The 22,080-nt window shown below is 35.7% G+C and overlaps 1 protein-coding gene across 4 annotated transcripts in view; it reads left to right on the forward strand.

Moving 5' to 3' along the window:
- The window catches only part of ZPLD1 (zona pellucida like domain containing 1), a 211,316-nt gene that overhangs the window by 173,785 nt on the left and 15,451 nt on the right, over window positions 1-22,080 (forward strand). For all 4 annotated transcript variants that reach the window (XM_073892796.1, XM_073892787.1, XM_073892780.1 and 1 more), the window contains 5 exons: window positions 7,393-7,613; window positions 10,799-10,980; window positions 12,726-12,798; window positions 16,686-16,783; window positions 18,120-18,200. In XM_073892796.1, coding sequence (XP_073748897.1) covers window positions 7,393-7,613; window positions 10,799-10,980; window positions 12,726-12,798; window positions 16,686-16,783; window positions 18,120-18,200 — 655 coding nt within the window. The remainder of the gene's footprint in view (window positions 1-7,392; window positions 7,614-10,798; window positions 10,981-12,725; window positions 12,799-16,685; window positions 16,784-18,119; window positions 18,201-22,080) is intronic.

Here is a 22,080-nt window from a genome sequence, read left to right on the forward strand (position 1 = left end):
TAGAATCCACCCTAAGGGTTAGCTTCTGCCCCAAGTATATAGGTGTGACTAAGCAGTTCAACTAAGAAACTTGCAACATTGGCATCACCTGGGGGCTTGTGAGAAACACACAAATCAGCCCACCCCCCACCAAGATCTCCTGAATCAGAATCTGCATTTTAATGAGATTCTCTGGTAATACATATGCACAGTAAAGCAATAGAATTGCTGATTCGAGCATGGTACGCGTGATGTCTTGCTAGCTTTGTGTTGTTAGATAACTACACTATGTATTTCGACCCCAGGTGGCTGTCATGCACTTGCTCACTATTGATAACAACAGGAATCAGCAAATCTATCACTGATAAGGGAAAATAATTAAAAAAAATAATTATTAGCAATGAGGCAAGATAATTAGTTATCAAGACTAATGCATTTTAAAAAGTTAAATACCTAAACAAAAATAGAAAAAATCTATTAATTTCATATTATTTAATGGGTTGAATTTTCTCAATTGGAAGTCAGAAAATATGTGACATTAAAGATATTGATGTCTGACTAAAGCTCTAAAAACAGGAATCATCTCAGACACTTGGCAGAGAACAGATAGGAAATATGAGTTCTGGATGAACGGTCAAGGTGACACTGTATTAATTGCACACATATTTTCCTTGTGAGTCTTGGAACTTATTAAACGTTAGAAACCATGTATGCTATTTGTGAAGGAATTGAATTAAGCATGCTTTAATAGACATTTGCTGCATATTTGTTAGGTACCTGGTGAAATCCAGAGCTTTCAGTGGGATCATAATCTACTCTGAAAGCAAATATCCACTCCCAGACATAATGTAAGCAGTTCAGTAGCTTCACAATTAAAGGGATGCAAGATAGAGCACAAGAGAATGATTACCTTCCATTGGGAAATGAGGGAAAGCCTCATTAATAGACAACTTAGATATTATTTTTCTGTTCTCGGTTCATTTCTCTTCTTACCTAAATGCTGTCATAGGTATTTCATCTATTATTATTGTTTATTAGTGATACATTGAGTGTTTGGTGATTCTCAGATTTATATTTTTTTTACTCTTCTCTGTACTCTATTTCTGACCACCTGTTGTACATTTCTCCTCTTTTTCTTTCCTGTGTCCCTTATCTTAGGGAATGACCTAGTCACCCACTGAAGCTAGAAATCTATCAGTTTGACATCTCTCTCTCTTCATGCCATCACCTAATCAATTCCTTATAAGTTTAACCCATTAGAATGATTTCATTTTTATGTATGTATGGATGGATGTAATCTCCACACCCAACATGGCGCTCAAACTCATGACCCCAAAATCAAGAGTCGCACACTCCTCTGACTGAGCAGCCAGGTGCCCTGGAACGATTTCATCTTCTCAACAATCCCTTTCAAACACCTCTCCTTTACAGAGGCATGGTTGTATACAACATGTATATAAGCGTCTATCATGTCTTTATCAGGCTGCTTTATAATTGTCTAATTTTTCTGTCTCCTCTAATCAAACATGAACATCTTGAAGTAAAGGAGTGTTACTAATGCCTTTATCTTCAGAGTATAGCAAAGAGACTGACACTTAATATGGATACAATAAGTAGTTTTAAAAAATACTTTGTTGACATGAAGTAGCATATAGTTTAGATCTTGAAAATAAATAGGAACAATAGCCTCTAGCTTGTATAAAACTGATGGCACTGATTTTGTTTTAAAGACTTTATTTCAGACAGAGAGAGAGAAAGAGAGAGAGAAAGGAAGCAAGGGGGAGGGGAAGAGGGAGAAACAGACTCCCCACGGAGCAGGGAGTCTGACATGCGGCTTGATCCCAGGACCCTGGAATCATGACCCGAGCCGAAGGCAAATGCTTAATTGACTGAGCCACCCAGGCACCCCACTGATTTTGTTTTAAATTTCTGTGCCCCTTGCCTTTTTTATTTTTATTATTTATTTATTTTTTTAAATGCACTGACCCCAGAGTTGCTGATTTTCATGTGGAGGTTTTTACATTTTTCAGTAGTGAAAGAATATTTTGAGCCCCTGCTCTTCGGGGCTGAGTACCAGCCTACAGCCCAATTTTTTGGAGGTGTTGTCATGTTTGCATCACAGAATATGTGTATGCAAATTATTTGAATAATGTATTGCTCTGTGCTCTTATTATTCCAGGTAATAATTAGAGAATGTTAAAATAAATATTCTGATGTTAGTGAAAGTAAATGTAGATCTCAAACTTAACAGTATTGAGATGAGATGAAGATCATTCAGTCTATCAAAAGCTGGGGATCTTTAGTCTTATCTGGATGCCATTGGATTTAAGCTAGTTGAGTGTGCAATTGTTGAGAAAAAGGACAAAGATATACTTGTTAGATATATGAATGATAGGCTACAAATATTTTGTCAGTAATTGTGTCTGAAGGGAAAAGTGTAGTTAGGTGTTCTAGGAAGGAACTTTTTTGGGAATGAAGAAGTAGAATGAGATTTTTATTCATATATATATAGAATTGGATTCATCCCTTCTTTATCCCCATTTTATGGTAACAATACTGTATGAACTCCAAATCTGGACACTTTTTTTTCTATGTGGTGAGATAGATGGTTGATAGCGGACAGAATATTTAAAATTTGCATAATTTAAGAAAAGGTGAGACAAACTCATGGCCTAATTGATAGGAGAGAGAAGTGCAGAGCATTTCTTTATTTTTACCTGAATTTGATTTTAAATCAAATTCAGGTAAAAGTAAAGAAGCTTAACTTTAACCAAGCTTAGCTTGGTTAAAATATCAGGGGAGGGACACCTGGGTGGTGAAGTTGGTTGGGTGTCCAGCCCATTGTTTTAGTTGCAGTTGTGATCCTGGGGTCGCGGGATTGAGCCCCGAGTTGGACTCTGTCGCCAGAGTGGAGTCCACTTGGGACTCTCTCCCCCTCTCCCTTTGGCCTCTCCCCACCTCTCTCTCTCAAATAAATAAATAAATCTTTAAAATAATCAGGGGCAAAATAGCTATTTTGGCAGTATAATTCCACATAAACTCTGTAAATTGGCCTGTCATTATAAACATGCTTAGTATCTTTAAACACAAAATACTAGAAGCCAAAAATCTAAAGGTATTTATTCCTTGATCTTGTTTTTAACTTGTACTCATTGAATTGTTTAATACTCAAGTGTTGTTCAAAAGCATATAACAATTCAGACCAGAGATTGGACAATAAAAAGGCTGAACAAATTTAGTTGTTGAGAGCAGCTGTTATTCACTAACTCTGAAAAAAAAAATCTCTTCTTTTGGCAGAAATTGTCCTTTGGAAACTTTTAAAGTATCTTTTCTCCCTCCTCAAAGCCTCACAAATGGAAAAGTTGTGCTGAATGGATGTCTTTAGTATCTACAACCAGGAAAAAATGTGTTTCTCAGAAGAGATGGTGAAAAGTCTTTAGAAAACTGGGTTAGGATGGATTTGAACAGATCTCTTTTCTTCCACTGCAAAAAGCCTTTAGCTTGTTATCAGATCTCCTAGTGGGATCAGCTTGTAGCAAATTCAGTTCCATTTCAGGAGTTACAAGTCTTCAGTTAAACGTAGAAAACTGAAGAGGGCTCTACATCTGGACAAAGTAATCTTTGCCATTTATTAAGCTATTTTAAGTATCCACTAATTTCTCTGAAACAAAGGTGAAGAAGCTGAAGTCTTTAGTTGTTTTAGATTAAGGGGAATGATATTTCTCCTTTGTAACATATTTAATGATATGTATTCACTTCAATACATTTGTGATGTTCCAAGTAATGCAGTGATACTAATTCTCCATTCCAATGGACAGAATGAGAGTTCTTAGTAAAGTCACTGGTAGCTAAGAATTTGATCCGACATTAAGGTAGATATTTTGTTACAGAGACCATTTTGTATGAAAAGGCTTCCTGTGATTTTGCCAGTGTGTTTGCCGCTTGGCCTCCTTTTCTGCCATTTCCTTCTGTGTATTTTAAATTCTTTTTTTTTAAAGATTTTATTCATTTATTTGACAGACAGAGACACAGCGAGAGAGGGAACACAAGCAGGGGGAGTGGGAGAGGGAGAAGCAGGCTTCGTGCTGAGCAGGGAGCCCGATGTGGGGCTTGATCCCAGGACCCTGGGACTATGACCTGAGCCAAAGGCAGACGCTTAACGATTGAGCCACCCAGGTGTCCCTGTATTTTAAATTCTAGTGAAAACAGAACTGTCCAGCTCTCAACCAAGCCTGAGCATATTTCACACTTGTGTCGTTATTCACACTCCCCTTTGTGTTATAAAGTTTCCACTCCTTTAAATCGCTAACTCTACTGATGCTTCAAAACTCAGGTTAGGGGCATCTTCTCTAGGAAACAGTTCCTAACCAGCTGGTCTGGGTAAGGTTCACTTTCTGTACCACCCCATAGCTCTCTGCCCAATCATTCCGTCAAATTGGGCTACATCTATCTCCTCTTGTGGACTATGATGTACTTGAGAACAGTTATCACTACTTTGTAAATCCTCAGTATAGTCTATTGTTCCAATGCTTCATGCAATTAATTAATTAATTAAATATTCACATCAATGACTATTATAGCTTCCTGCTTTCTGGGACTTTCAGTTTATAGAGAAGACAAATAGACAAATACATATATGATTCTAAGGCAATATGACAGCATAATAGAGTGGCATAATTTAGATTTGAGATCAGGAAAGTCTTTGAGGAAAGGACAAGAAATTTGAGCCCTGAGGAATGAATAGGAGTTATCCAGACAAAGACTGGGGTTAGGAAGAGCATCCTACACAGAGAAAAGAGCACTGATTAAAGGCCTCATACCAAATCTGTATTAGGCTTTTTAAAATGCTCACAGAATTTTGTTGAGGAATAATTTATATAAAATAATTTTATATATTTGTACCGATTTTAAGGGTGCAGCTTGCAATTTTGACATGTGTATGCAGTCATGTAACTACGACTCAGATCCCCTTAATTTAAACCAACTAAAAAAAAACATTTTTATTGCCCCACAAATTTTCCTTGTTTCCCCTATTCCAGACAGTTCCACACAATTCCACCCCTGGAGGTAACTATTCAGGTTTTCATCACTCAGTGTGATGCTTTCAAAGAACTGAAGAAAGTTCAGTGAAACAAAGGTAGGGAACAAGGGGTATGGTGGAGAGGTGTCAGTGCAGAGGTGAGAAGATGGCAGATCATGGAGAGTCTTGAGGACCTGGTTCAAGATTTGAAATTTTGGCACAAGTGAAATGAATAGCTGTTGCAGACCTGAGCAGAGGTGAAATGATTGGATTCATGTATTAATAGCTATACTAATTAGAGAGGGTTAAGAGTGGAAATAAAGGAACCAGTTAGGAAGCTAACATAATATTCTAGGGTAAGAGATAATGGTGGCATGAGCCAAGGAATAGCATGTGGATGGAGAACAATCGATAGATACAAGATCTCATTTGGAGTTTGTAGAGACTCAAACATTTATTAAAACATCTATTATTTTAGTAAAGAGCATCATTAAAAGTTATGTTTGCATTCAAACAGCTAATGTTTCTGAAAGCTAATAGAGATATTCTCCCAATTTTAAGTAGTATTTATTATTTCCTGTGTACTTCATAATGAATTCTACCTACAAAGGGAATATTGCTGGGAGTTTTCTATAATAACTAGCCTAATATTTGCCTTTTGACCATGAAAAAGATTTTCTTTCTTTTTGTAATGAGTTTAAAACCATGACCAAACAAATTTTCATTTTTACCTATTTACATTCTCAAAATATGACTCACTTTGCCAGCAAAAACTAGTATGGAGAATGAATACTTCAAAGAAAAATGCTGTTGAACACTGTTACCCTTAGATTAGATTTGAGGTATTTAAGCCAATAATACTATGCCAAAAAATCTTGAATGACATTTATGTATTAGGTGAACATCATCTCATTTACTAAAAATATCTTTTAGTTTGCTTCTTTTTCCTTTTTTGAACAAATGGGATTTCTCTAAATAGCTTAGTCAGTTTTTGTTTTGTTTGTGTCCACATTTTGAAAACCTGATGCTTGTTTTTGATTCTTTAAGTGGTAAAATGGAGTGTTAGAAAATGGTAAGGTTACTTATTAATTTGATAAGGCTACCATAACAAAATGACACTAAAAGGGTATTTAAAACAACAGAAATTTATTGTTTCAGAGTTCTAGAGTCTAGAAGCTGAAAATCCAGCTTTCAGCAAATCCATGTTCCCTCTGTCCTTCCTTGGCTCTTCCTAGCTTCTGGTGGTTTGCCAGCAATCTTTGGCATTCTTTGGTTTATAGATGCATCACTCCAATTCTGTGTCTTCACATGGCATTCCTTTTATAAGGACACAAGTCATTTTGGATTAGAGGCCCACCCTATTCCAGTGTGACCTCATCTAAACTAATTACATCTACAGTGACCCTATTTCCAAATAAGGTCATGTTCTGACAGACTGGGGGTTAGGACTTCAGTGTATCTTTTTTTATGATGGGGAAGGACATGATTCAACTTATAACAGTTATCAAAAACAATAAAAGTAAAAGCTTCTGTCACTGGGAAATTGCCTCCCAATCGACCTCTCCATTTGCTACATATATTTTCTTCATTACATGTAGAAAAATAACTAAATAGAGATATGAAAAGCTTGTGTGTGTGCATGAGCTCACCTCTATAGACGTAGAATGGATCTCATCACTGATAACTCATGGAATAGTCATGGAAGTCGTGAAAATTGTGTTTTAAATTTCCATGTCTAGTTCATTCCTTTATTTTGGCATAGACGTTGGCAAAATTTTCTTAGAGCAGGCTATGCATTTTTTTTTGTAGTATCAACACATTTGTTTTCATTCCTTTCTCTCTAAAGTGATTTAATATAGGCAAAATAAAATGGAATTCTGATGGACAGCTTTTGTTCCTCCATCCTAGATAAGATGGGTTACAAAACACCAAAATGCTCAGCCAGTATGGCTTACGATGGATTTTAACTGCTTTTTCCTTATACTTGGGAAGATGCATCATTTGTAGTGAGTCTCACTACTCTGGACAGGCTATCTGAATAATTCAGTTACTCCAGCTCTGAATTTTCTCTGTAACCTGATTTTTTTCCACTCGATTCTCTAATCATTCTGTAATACTCAACTGATATTTAATGCACATCCTCTGTATACCAGACACAAAGAAATAGATATTTTCTAATTCCTAAGTAACTAAATCTAAGACTATTTTTCCTGGCTACTTTTCTTAACAACTTTCACATTGGCTTATGGTATATTCAACTATAGGAATCAGTTAAACAGACTGAAGAGATGAGTAAATACCTTAGGGGACATTAAAGTTATTCTTGTACCCTGTATTGTGCTTTTGTGACTAATGTTTATATATATATATATATATTTTTTTTTTAATTTCAGCTGAAAGAGACATCAATGTCTACTGTGGGGTGCAGGCCATTACAATGAAGATTAATTTTTGCACCGTACTTTTTTCCGGTTATTCTGAAACTGATCTGGCGCTGAATGGAAGGCATGGGGACTCCCACTGCAGGGGGTTCATCAATAACAACACCTTTCCCGCAGTGGTCATTTTCATCATCAATCTCAGCACCTTGGAGGGCTGTGGAAACAACTTAGTGGTAAGATGAGTGTGAAATTGTGTGTTAGGTTTGGGGTCACGACAAAAAGTCTCCCCATTTCATGAAATAATCAGAAGCCCAATCTTTCAAGAAAAAATTTCAATAAAACTGAGCAAATCACTTTCTTTGCCTGTTTGAGGCTTCAGACATACAATTTTATTTCCCAGTAATGGTTCTGGTTATTGTAGCTGAGAGTTGAGGGGCCTGAGATCAGCTGTGCTATCCTAAACAACATTATTTGTGGGAGTGACACTGATGAACATTTCCCTACAGTTTATCATTAGCTGTGCTTCTCATGCTTTTTATGGAACTATCTTATCATACAAAATTTGTTCTGGTGAGTTTGGCAATAAATCCCTTGGCCCCTTGCTTCTTAGTGACCTCATTCAGAAAGAAAGATGAAATATAGAATGGGAAACTCAGAATCTTCTAGGTCCATGTTTACCATGGAATGATCCACAGCAGTGTTTTGTGGGGGAGGGCTGTCAGCATTTTCAGTGTGATATTCTTCACTGTGTGGGACTGTCTTTTGAATTTCCAAATGTTTTTCATATCCAATCTTATTCATGAAATCCCAGTATATTGTTCAAAAAAGGAAATCTCTCTAGTCATTGTGAAAATCAAAATACTGCTTCAAATATTTCCACCTTGAATGAGAACAAGTAGTTTATGTTATTCATTTATTTATACTTGCATTGAACACCAAAAAAAGAAGAGAGAAAGAAAGAAAGAAAGAAAGAAAGAAAGAAAGAAAAAAAGAAAGAAAGAAAGAAAGAAAGAAAGAGAAAGAAAGAAAGAAAGAAAGAAAAAGAAAGAAAGAAAAAAGAAACTGAATAAGGAATTGATTCTCCCAGGAATTAAAATTAATTGAAGTATAAATATTGTGATTTGAGAGGTGTTACACTGAAATTCATTGAGTACTGATTTTTCATTTTGCTTGTTTGAATATAATCTTATTGGTAAATCCTAGCACAGACAAAAAGGAGATACAGTGAGGATGACCACTTAGCCCAGTGAATGAGGAGAAAATGGCTTTTCCTCTTCATAAATTATTGTTTGGGATTAAAGGGGAAGGCTTAATTTCTCTAAGGGCAGGGTTTCTAAGACTTGATGGGAGATGGGAGCCGGGAAAGAGAGATTTCTTTGATCTCCTTCTTTATCTTTTCCTGGAGGGCAGTTAGAATATTGTGCCCATGACCGTTTCCAAGCCTGCAGCGTGAGTATTGTTGACTCTTTTTATTAAAAACATTTATTCATCTTTCTGAGTTGTGCACAGAGAGGTTATGGGGTGGGCCTGAGGGAGAGTGATGCAGGCTGATTATTACATGTCTGTGTTTCCTTGTGGAGGGAGGAGGCCATATGGAGAGCCAAGGTTTCCCTCCTCCCACCTTACCCTGGGGTCTATCCTTCAGGGCGCTTTCTTCTCTGGATTTAAGTCTTGCCCTGCTGCCAAGAAAATAGTTCAGGAGAAATGCCAGGTGAAGCATCTGTGTGTGTGTGTGTGTGTGTGTGTGTATGCATGTTCGCACATGCATGTGCTATTTACTTTTTTAAAAGCCGAATAACTTGGGCATAAAAATTGCTATCTATGTGTGTGTTGTGTTTGTTTTGTTTTCACAGAGTTGGTATGTTTAGTTAGCCGGTCAGAAAGTGTGAGAGGAGGGGATTTGCTTATTTTTTCATTTTTGCCATAAATGTCACCAACTTTGGAGCCTTCTCCAAGGATAATCCTACATGGGAAAAATTAAGTAGACTATGACATCACTGGATTAGAATAAAAAAATGTTTTCTTTTGTAATGATTCTGGCTCTGTTCATGAATTAGCTTGATAATTGCCTCAGCTTTACCCATGTACTTCTAGGTTCACGCATAAAGTTTATTCTATTGTTGAAAAGTAAGTATTACAGATTTCCATAATATCTGCTAAAAGTATTTATTGAGTGTTATACTGTCTTTGACATAATGGGAGAAGCTGTATTCCTCTATGGTGTTATGAAAGTCAAGAACATTATTGGTTATTCCTAAAATAGTGGTTCTTAAATTTTAGTGGGATTGAAGAATCCAATGAAAGCTAATCAGTCCCATGAAAATACACATATGGACAATATTTTAATATAACTTCTGGGAGTTCATGATCCCCCTGAAGTCCATCTATAAACTATTGCTCTGGAAAGAGATGAGGGTCTTCATGTATGTACCACAGAGGAAAGCCCTCAGACTGACCCTCAGAAAATTTGTGACCTTAATTCATTTGTTCAGAATTTATCTCAGGGTTCCCAAGAGGCTGGTGTCACCGTGTGATGCAAACCGTGCAAAGGCAAACAAGACTAAGAGTACTCCCTACCCACAAGAGTCTCTGATTACGGTGAAGGGGACTGACAGTTCAGGAGACTGCTCACGCACCGTTCCTCCGCCTGTGATGCAGATGAGCACGGCCTAGAGGGCAGTCAGGAGCTTTCCTAGGGAACAGGAGATCCAGGAGAGAAGCAGGATGTGTCATGAAGTGGGGGAGGAAGGAGGCAGAGGGATCATGTGCGAAGCCACAAGGGCCTTTTGGCTGGGGCATCATTTCTTCTTCTTATTTTTTAAGGATTTTATTTATTTGTCAGAGAGAGTGAGAGAAAAGGAGCGCACAAGCAGGAGGAACAGCTGGCAGAGGGAGAAGCAAGCTCCCTGCAGAGCAAGGAGCCCGATGGGGCACTTAATCCCAGGACCCTGGGATCATGACCTGAGCCAAAGGCAGACAGACACTTAACCTACTGAGCCACCCAGGTGTCCCAGTGGCTGGGGTATTATTAGGCAAAAGTATGAGTCTGGAGATATCAAGCCAAGTGGAAAACAAGATCAGATTAACAGGGATCTTTTAAGCCAGGCCACAGAATTAGGACCTTACTCATGAACATTTTTGCATGACTTGTTGTAGCCCTCTGAACATGTAATCCCTCTCCTTTCTTATTTATGAATTATGAATAAAGTGTCTTTGGTGAATATGAAGTTTCCTTTAGTTAAAAGACATATGTAATCACTTATAAATAGCATTATGTGTATATAATCTCAAAACCATGGCATGTTGTAGTTGAAACAGACCCTAGGAATGATCTGGTCTAATGTTTTATTTTGCGTATGAAATGCCTAGATTTACATATAGCTATTTAATCATTGAACTTGATCTACCATTTTAATAGGTATCCACAATTCCTGGAGTCAGTGCTTATGGAAATGCAACTTCAGTACAAATAGGAAATATTTCGGGATACATTGATACTCCAGACCCACCAACAATCATCAGCTATCTACCTGGGCTTCTTTACAAATTTAGTTGTAGTTACCCACTGGAATACCTGGTTAATAATACTCAGCTTGCCTCGTAAGTTCACATTCTATCCTTGCTTTCACATTCTGTCTTCATGTTTGAGTCATTTTTATATCCTCAAGGGACTTATAAAAATAGCAGGATTTGTTGAGAATAGCCAAACTCAAAGTAATGGAAACCATATTAAGTCTTGTCTTTATTGATTGATCAATCGATTGATCTGACATTGTTATGACCCATATCAACAGATCAGATATATACATATATATATATATAATGACCCATATCAACAGATCAGATATATACATATATGTATATAAAATTACCCATATCAACAGATTATATATATATATACACACACACACATATGTATTTCCCCCCAAATTAAAACTGGCTCAAACTGGCCAGATGTCTACCTGGGGGTTCTCCTCATGCCCTTTAGAATTGCCCAAGAAGCTAAGAACTCTAGGGTGCTGATGCAGTCCAGGAAGACTGTCCTGTTTCCAGTGCATAGAATAGTTACTGCATGTTGAGTCTTGCTTGGCTTCAGTCTCTGCCATAAACTCTCACTGTTGGACTCTACTGCCTCAGAATCTGGGGACCACATGCCTCTTCTGAGGTGTCAACTGCACAAGTGCCGATGGTTCCCAAAGAGAGGTGACGTCACTCAGAGCCAAAGAGCTTCAGATATGGACTGAGGTCATAGCCTTTTGCTTATAGTCATGAATTCATTCATTTTTCCCAAAGCACATACTCCAAGACAGGGTTATGTTCACCTTATAACATAGTCTTCTGGATTTATCAAATAGTTTTGACAAAATGGGATAATTGAGTGAAAACTTTGTCTCCTCAGATCTAGGGTTTGCTTTCGCAAAGGTATAGTGATTGTTTAATCTTAGTCATGAGGGAATGTGGAGGCCATATTCTGTTTCAGTTAAAAAAAAATGATCACAGCTGATTTTAATGGCACAGCGATGATAAATACGTTGGTGAAAAGCAAGACTTGGAAAACAAGAAAAGAAAGGTTTTGAGTCAAAACGATACAGGACCCAGAGGGAAGTGAGTCATTAGGGTGTCACAGACTTACTCTGCTGCCCCTCTCTCCGCCAGTACACACATTCCTGAGCTGCAGTGTACATGGAAAATCATTCATTTATTCAATAAATATTTATTATACTTCTACCATGTGCCATGCAATGTTCTAGCTGTGAACAAAGTAAAACAAAATCCCTAATCTCATGAAACTTCTCATGAGATTGATGAAAATGTACTTATATCAGATTCAAATTATATTGGAATGACATTTTTCTTTATTTATTTTTATTTTTATTTTTTTTTAAAGATTTTATTTATTTATTTGACAGAGAGATAGAGAGCACAAGTAGGCAGAGTGGCAGGCAGAGGGAGAGGGAGAAGCAGGCTCTCTGCTGAGCAGGGAGCCGGACATGGGGCTCGATCCCAGGACCCTGGGATCATGACCTGAGCCGAAGGCAGCCGCTTAACCGACTGAGCCACCCAGGCGCCCCTGGAATGACATTTTTCTTTAAACAGTCCCATATATGCAATGCAAAATGCAAAGATGCCTCTGTAAATAAAAAGATCATAAAGAACAGTCTGTCTTTATTTGGTCTCTCTCTTTATCTGTTCAGTGATTTAAAGAGTGTGCCTACTCCAGGCCTAGTTAAAAGTATATCAAGCTTACTCAAAAGTTTTAGTTCCTTAAATCCAACATTAATGTATAACTGAAACTTTTAATTTAGAATCTCATCAATGCTTTCCTTTCTCTAAATCTATTTTAGGTCCTCAGCTGCTATTTCTGTGAGAGAGAACAATGGTACATTTGTCAGCACTTTGAACCTGCTCCTTTATAATGTAAGTTGATGGGTGAAGGATGTTATGTTCCCTCTCACTGTTCTGAGGAGCCATTTATGCGGATGGATTTTATATCAAAATCCACCAAAAGCCACATTAACCCTGTTATACTTTGGTAACATTTAAAAATCTTTACTAGCATTTTTATATATCTTAGTGATAAAGGTATACTAAAAACTCCATTACTTTCTAAAAGTTGGTAAATGACTTCGATTTTATTTTGTAAATGTGATTCTACATAGTTACTCCAACTGTCTATCTACATTTATATGTATATATTTATTTGTGTGCATGTGTGTGTAGCCATAGTCAGGGTCAAGATTTTGGAAGTAATATTTTTGTGATAAAAAGATAGGAAAAGTCCAAATGATACTTTTCTTGGTGATGAATGTGTTAATATTTTCAATATGGGTTTTGGCTGATGACAATTATGTCACATTTGAAATAATTTGGGTTAACTACATAGTATTGTCTAAACTCTTGTCATGTAAATATCGACAGTGGCAGCAAGACGTGAAAAATACATGGATTTCTATTTATAACTCTAACATTAATCCCCCAAATGATATTTTCATGTTGATTAAAAATTTTTATTCATACATTTTAAATGCCTGATTTAAATATCAATTTTTCAATCTATCAACCAACATTTTTGTAAATTATGAATCTGATTTTTACATTATTATTCATGTCATCATGGCACTGAGTTATAATTCATGCAACTGATTTAAAAGTCAGTGCTTTATACTTTGAATATAATGAGCTATAAATATTGTAGTAGGACATTTTCCAAAGGCATTTAAAAAAATCATGTTTATAAGTTTGTAGTCTGACACCACTGAGTTCTAAACGACAAATTGAAATGTGTTGGAATGAAGATTGCCTTTCTGTCATTTCCAAACTTTCCTCTGCAAGAAGAAACTGCCAAGTTACTTGGTTCCACAATGCTCAGCAAATATGTGCCAATATTCATTCCCAATATGGCCAGATATTTATTATTGTTTTGATCAAAATTTTTAAATTGGAAAATTCCTATCTGTTGATTTGTAGGTGTAAGCTCCTGGGGTAGAATTGAGGTGACTGGTTTGGATTCAGTATTATTTGTTATATTTGAATGAAACAAAGATGAAACTTCCTGATCCTAAAATTGAATGAATTTTGGAGTATGTTTGTTACAGTTGATGAACCCATATATATATTAACTGAAGTCCATAGTTTATATTTGGTTTCACTCTTCATTTATATTTTGTGGATTTTGATGAATGTTGATAACTTGGATCCATCATTACTGTATCATATAGAAGAGCCTCACTGCCCCCAACTACTTTTTTAACATGGCATGGATGTAATATTTTGCCATGATACAGGATATTACCAAACTAGTAATTTATGCAAGCTTCCAGTTTTAAAATAAGTCACAAAGGTGGAAAGTACAGCCTAGGGGATACAGTCAATTGTATTGTAATAACAAGGAAAAAAACCTAGTAATTTAGACTAGAAAAAAAAATTGGTTTCCTTTCACTAATTGATCCAAATCATACTTATCATTTGTTTGGAACACTAACATTTAGTTGTCCATATGTAATGTCATTGCAACATTTCAAAATGAGTATTATTTTATAACCATTACTGGCCATATCTTCCTATTTCACATGCAGAGTGTTTGATTTTTAGCCCATAGGAATGATGAGAAGTTATATACCTACTACTCTCATTCTTTGGAAAGGAAAAGTTGTACCTAGTTTGCATTCATGCAATTGTTTATATTTATGTATTCTGGAAGTGCAGTAAATATACTTAGGAAAATTTTATTTATAAAAAAGGATGACTTTTATTGACTATGAGATTTCCATAAATGTGGATTATTTTAAGTTGAACTGTGGCCTTATTTTTGTGTAATATAAATGTATCAGTTTTCTCCTCTGTGGAAATGGAAAGTGAAGATGACTTTGTGAATTTGAATTGTACCTAAATACTAGTCTCTTCTGAGGAAATACAGAAAGAGTAAATCTGAAATAGTACTACAGTAATTATGAACGTTTTTTAAAAGTTGAATAAAAAAATCTAAAATAAATATAATTGACTTTACAGACAATATTGTACTAACAAGAATAAAAAAGCAAATATACAAGACAAAGTAAAAAAAAAAAACCTTTAGAAGCAATTTTAGGAGGAAAAATGTGATAATTCATGATTAAACCATAGCTGAGTCACATCATTTGCAAATGACTTAGCAGTATGATACTTGTAAAAAAGTAAACATTCTTCTGGACCCTGCTGATGCAAGTATAAGATATGTATATTTAATGAAGTGGAATACTTGGAGAAGTTTGCAAAGGGAGCCAGAAAGATAAATAAAAATACTACCTATTAGAAATGCTTGGAGGAGCTATTATCATTTATCACAGCAATAGAGAAAATAATTTTATCTCATTTATCTGACTTTATTTGGGAATGAAATGTTTCGAAAGTAAAGTGTCCAAACCATAATTTTAAAAATTTATAATTTCAAAAATTCAAAATCTGTTGCTTTCTTTCTGGCCTTCTTAAACAGAATATGCTCACCGTAGCACGGTGAGCGCTGTGAATTGTGCAAGAGTGTTGAATCACAGATCTGTACTTCTGAAACAAATAACGCAACATATTTTAAGAAAAAAGAAAAAGAAGAAGATAACAGGAGAGGAAGAAAAGGGGAGTATGTCAGAGGGGGAGACGAACCATGAGAGACGATGGACTCTGAAAAACAAACTGAGGGTTCTAGAGGGGAGGGAGGTAGGGGGATGGGTTAGCCTGGTGATGGGTATTGAGGAGGGCACGTTCTGCATGGAGCACTGGGTGTTATGAACAAACAATGAATCATGGAACACTGCACCAAAAACTAATGATGTAATATATGGTGATTAACATAACAATAAAAAAATAAAAAAAAAACAAAACAGAATATGCTCTGTATTTTGCCTTTGCTTGATGTCTTTGAAATTTCATGATGAACATTAATATTTTTCCTTTGCTGCAAAATATCACTGTCTTCAGGGTTACTAAATTTGGGGGAAACAATTTGCTTGCATGCTCAATGATTTGACAGCTTACATTTTTATAAGTTCTTTTCTTTTTTTTCCCTACAATTTTTTTCTGTTTTTTTCTTCATTATCAAATTAAAGCTCTCACCTCTCAATTTCTAAACTATTGATTTAATATTGTAAGTTGGGCAGTGATATAAATAAGCTCTTGATAATTGTTATAAAATAAGGGCAAAAAGGTGGAAGTGAAGCCCTGAGACACCATTCTATAAGTAACTGCCAAGGAATTCAGTGAAGGAAATCCATGGCATGCATTTTGGCAACTTAGGGGACATGTTGGTCTCTTTTTTGGTTTTTAAATACATTTTGGTACTTTCAAATTGCCAGATAAGTGATTTTGGGCAAATGAGAGATTATCAAGAGCATAAAGACCTATAACTCCAATGGCAAAGGGCTTAAACTGAAGTAGAGGTAACTTAAAGAAACTGAGTATTAGCCACTAAGTAATTTTAGTAAATGAAGTATTAATTTAAATAAACTCTATTGACAATTGATTATTAAACAAGTTAAGTATTAACCACTGACTATTAACCACTGAATGCAATTTAGATACACAGAACACTAACAATTATATATGATAAGCCATGGAAACAAAAAGATTTATGCATGGAAATGAATTTGTTACTTGGATATGGTTTAAGAACAGTTCTTCTGAGAAACTAAAGGATTAACTAGATCCTTTTTGGGGTTGATTCTGTATATTTATGTTGATTTGCCCCCTTTTTTATATGACATTATTGTTTTAAGTGGTAAATGTGCTGTTTGGAAGACAATGACAGATTAATTGCTCATTTTTTTCATCATTAGGATTCAACCTACAGTCAGCAGTTAATTATCCCAAGTATAGGATTACCTTTGAAAACCAAAGTATTTGCAGCTGTACAAGCCACTAATCTGGATAGCAGGTATTTTCAAACTCTTTTCTTTTTTCTGTTGGTTAAAACATTTTGACTACATAAAGCCTCATGAATCATCAAAATAGTACATTCATTTTTTAATTTAAAAAATACTGTCATTGCCACACCATTTAGGAATGCTAATAAGTAGAAATAACAAGTTACAAAGATGAGAGAGTGACACTTACTTTGTGTCATTAATTGAAAAATAACAAGTCTTTCCATAAAGAAGGAGGGAGAATTACTGGAAGTGGCAGATCTTCTGGGATACCACAATGTTCTAGTCTTTCATCTGAAAGATGATGAATCAGATGTAGTCATTTTGTGAACACTCATGATTTGTGCTCTTTTTTATGTGTATGTTATCATTCAATACAAATTTATTAAAAAAGCAAGAGGACTCTCCTCATAATGACCTGGGCCAAAATTATATAAAATGATCCTCAGAAACATCTCCATAAGAAACCCCAAATTGATCAAGTTTCATATAATCAAGTTTCATATGATCACGTTTTAGATAATCCAGAATGTTCAAAATTGAAAGGGAATTGACAAGCTGAAGATCCAATATTATTATAAAGATCCAATCACATATTATTACATAAACTTTTCATCCTGAAGAGTATTCTCCAGTGTACTCTGGAAATTTAGTTCTTTACCTTCTCCCTTTCTTAGTATTGCTATTCTTGGATATATATGATACTTTAAAATTATCTTATCAAATGCAGGATTTACAAAAATTATTGTCATTTACTTCCTATAGACTGGTCATTTTTATAACACCAGAGTTAGAATGAAACAATGTAGGCACAGTATGGCCTTGTGGAGGAAGGCTGTGTATTTGCCTCATGGTTTTCTTTCACCTAAAGCAGTGTCTATCATGGACTCGCATTCTCACCACCGCTGATTCTGGCATAATTTTCAGTGTATAATTTATGCACCAAACTCCTTGCTGTGTGTGGCATTGTAATATCTTCCGTCATTTGTTAGAGATAGTAACTGCTGGAAACAAAAGGTGTTGTTCATAGTGAACATAGAAGCATCTCTGTAGCTCACTTTTGGCTTTTGTTTCTTCAGACTTTGAACAGCTATCATGTACACAATTTTTTTGTGTGTGTGATATTAGCCTTAACCCCACTTGATGTAGGATCGCAATTTGCTGCAGATTTTTAAACACTTTGAGCTTAGGAGAACATTTTAAAACAAGAAGCCTCTGAAATAACTAACAAAAATATAGTCCTATCCTGTGGGGGTAAGACATTTGTCCATATTTACTTCCCTTGGATTAGTAACTAGTACTCAAAAGGAGATTCTGATTCTGGATTATGCTTACCTCTTTCTGCAGATGGAATGTCTTAATGGATTATTGCTACACAACCCCATCAGGGAACCCAAATGATGATATTCGATATGATCTCTTCCTTAGGTAAGTCTTGTATTGATAGAGAAGACCCAATTGTAGATAATTGAAATGAAAACTCCAAGTTACATAAACAAATTGTAGGACACTTCTGTAGCCTTTAAATTTAAAGTTTTACATTGTGAGGTTTTAGTCCTTACAAAGCTGGAAGTATAACAGTTGAGAAGAGTTTTCAACACAAAATGCTGATAAAGCTATTGTTGAATGAGAATTGCAAGTAAGTTAGGTCCATCAAAGATGTTTTATTCATGTTTGGGACATATGGGAATATTTCACTGTCTTGGAAAAAGCATGGTTAGGATATTATTGGCAATCAGAGAAAGGCAGTGGGAGGTACTATTTATTCGCAGCTAGATTTTCATCGTATGTCAGGGAGAGTAAAATTAAAGCAATGGTCTGGATAATTTAGACCCCCAAATGCTTTTCTTCATTTATCAGTATTTAATATGAAAGTATGATATAGCCTACTACTCCTTTTTTATCAGAGCCAATAACTTCAACTTCATTCTCCAATAGACACTGATAGAGTGAATGTAATCTACATTTAGGGAAAGGGGACATTGATCATAAAAACATTCAATCATTCCAGTTTCCTTTCAGCATTTTTATCTGACAGCAGAGCAGACTTGAGAGTCAAGCAATGGCTTCTAATCATGCTTATAAAATGCAGCTGGCTCAGATCACTGCTGCTTATCGACACATGATGGGAGCAATATGATGGGAAACCAAAAGAATATGTTTTATTGGCTAATCAAGGTTAAGATGATAGTCAGAGGCTAGGTCAAACTGATATTCTTATATCCTATTGCTGTAAGTGTTAATTTGGGCAACATTTTTGGGAAAAAATGTTAGTATGTATCAAAAGCCTTAAAAAATTCCATATTCTTTGATGCTACACCCACAAATTTGGAAGAATATTCTAAAATATTTATCATATCTGATCTATCATTGATATTTAAAATACTAAAACTTAGGAACAAACTGGATGTTCAGCAGTGAGGAAATGGCTAGGTGAATTATGGAGAACTAGTGATTTGGGAGCTCATACAGGCACTAAATTATATAAAGTTATTTATAAAACAGAAAAAAAAGATTGGTTCTATTTTATCTTCTACCTTTCTATCTTCTTGGTATTTTTATCCTTGGAAATATGTGATTCCTTAAAATTTAAATGATTTGAAATATGAAGTGAAAGAATCAGCATATATAATTGTATGTACAATGAACCTCATTTATATAATATATGATAGACTGTAAGGAAATACATCAACAGGTTGACAGTGGTTATTTATGCATGGTAGGATTGTGAATCATTTTGTTTTGATGTTTTTCTTATTTTCCAAAATTTCTATAATGATCACATGCTGATAATCTGGAATATGATCATCAGACTTCTAGTATGACTATGGTTTAGGGCTGAATCTCTTTAGTGTTCTAATTAGAACTATAGAGAGTGAAATGAATAACTAAATCAGTTTCTCAAATGGCAGTGATAGTGAAAGTAGGTGAAAAAGAAAACTGAGAAATCCCCAAATATGTGTTTGTGTTGATAAAAATAATTAAGATCAAGAGCAAATGGTGCAGAGGGAGGCCTGCAGGAAGCAGTGTGGGGAGAGGTGGCAGGAGAAACAGGGAAGAAAAGTCAATGTTGAGGGGTCCCGGTGGTAGCAGATTTCAGAAACAGCCAGGAGAGATGCACACCCAGAAGGAGAGGGTGCCACTCTGAGTGGGAGTTGCCAGGAACAAGGCTGAAAACCAACAAGCCAACAGCCCTGGAGGATGTGGAGAATGAAGGGATAGAGAATGACCAGAGCTTCAGAAGTGGCAGAACTCAGAAAGTACCAGGAAAATATACCTTCTAAAAAGTGAAAGATTCACCTGGGAAGACAAGGGCCTTGGTGGAAAAGGCTTGTAAATGAAGCTGAGGAACATGGAACTGATAGTAGAACTCTTGAACATCTTTAGGTTCAGAGAGGCAGGGAAAACTCAACTATACAATTAGTGCACATTAAATGGAAACTTGTCTGTCTCTGTAAAACAAAGGCAGGGTAACCTTGAGTTGAGGAAATCCTTGAGGAAGGTCATTACTGTTCCACATTGCCCAAAGAGTCCTCAGAAAAGGACAGGTCTAGGGAAATACAACTCTTTCAAATGTGAATGGTAAGCAATGAAGATACTGCTTACAGTGTTCCAATGTACTACACGAGAAATGTAAAAAAACAGCTGAGAAAAAAAATTTAAAGATAAAGTAAACTCACTGGAAAAGGTTGCTATGAAACAGATAAGATTTGCAATTAGACATTGCAACATTAATTTTTTTACTGAAAAGTAACCATAAAGCAACAAAAGCAAAATTAAACAAATGGAATTATATCAAGCTAAAATCTTCTGCACAGCAAAGGAAATCATCAACAAAATGAAAAGGCAATCTACTGAATAGGAGAATAGGACAAAATATTTACAAAGCATATATCTGATGAGAGGCTAATATCTAAAATATATAAAGGAACACCTGGGTGACTCAGTTGGTTAAGTGTCCAATTCTCGATACCAGTTCAGGTCATGATCTCAGGGTCGTGAGATTGAAACTGGAGTGGGGCTGTGTACTCAGTGGGGAGTCTGCTTGAGATTCTCTCTCTCTGTCTCCCTCTGTCCCACTTCAAGTAAATAAATAAATCTTAAAAAAATAAAATATATAAAGCACTCCTATAACTCAACAGTAAAAAAACAATCTCATCAAAAAATGGGCAGAAGATATGAATAGATATTTTCTAAAGAAGACATAGAGATGGCCAGCTGGTACCTGAAAAGCTGTTCAACACCATCAATCATCAAAGAAATGCAAACAAATACTAAATAGAGATATCACCTCACACCTGTTAGAATGGCTACATCAAAAAGATAAGAAATCACAAGTGTTGGTGAGGATGTGGAGCAAAGGGAACTCTTGTGCACTGTTGGTGGGAATGTAAATTGGTACAGCCGCTATGGAAAACACTATGGAGGTTCCCCAAAAAATTAAAAATAGAATCACTATTTGATCCAGCAATTCCACTCTTGGGTACTTATGCAAGAAAATGAAAACACTAACTTAAAAAGATATATGCACCTCCATGCTCATTGCAGCATTATTTAAAATAGCCAAAACATGGAAACAACCTAAGTGTCCATTGATTGATGAATGGATAAAGAAGTTGTGAATGGATATCATATGGGGAAAAAAAAAAAACACCTCTCATAGATATCATAGATACAGAGGACAGATTAGTGGTTGCCAGACACGGAGACTTGGGGGTGAGAGAAATGGGTGAAGGAAGTCAAAGGTTAACAAAAATAGAAAGAAAGAAAGAAAAGGAATTGAAACGGGCAAACAGAGAAGAGAAGAACAATAGGGGAAGGAAAGAAAGAATAAGGAGGCAAGGGTGAAGAGAGGAGACAAGGGCAAGGAAAGGAATGCAAGGAAAGGGAAGGAAAGAGAGGGTAAGTAAACAAGAAAAAAAGAAAAATTGATTTCCTTCTTTGTAGTGAAAATAAATGACCTGAAAACATTCCTGGGAAGATTGAGTAGATAGAGTTTTGCCTATTCCTCCTGCTAAGTACAAAAAAATCCCTTAATATTATATACAAAATAAATATAAAAATATAAAAAGATGTAGATTAGGTTCAACCAGCTAGGTACTTTGAGACCTGATGAATGATATGTGGTGAGTTCCCTGGGTTTTCCTTTTGTCTCATATATTCCAGACTTAGAGCTGAAGAAGTTAGTAACTCAGAAATATCAGGGGGCATGGATATAAATGAATGAATGGGTGATAAACCTGTCCAAATGAATGAATGAATGATGATCAAGCCTGTCCTCTCAAGCCAAAGTAAAACAGAAAACTTA

The sequence above is a fragment of the Callorhinus ursinus genome, unplaced genomic scaffold (genome assembly GCF_003265705.2).
Source record: "Callorhinus ursinus isolate GAN/ISIS: 27379988/994484 unplaced genomic scaffold, GSC_fseal_2.0 scaffold1, whole genome shotgun sequence".
In the NCBI taxonomy this organism is placed as follows: domain Eukaryota; kingdom Metazoa; phylum Chordata; class Mammalia; order Carnivora; family Otariidae; genus Callorhinus; species Callorhinus ursinus.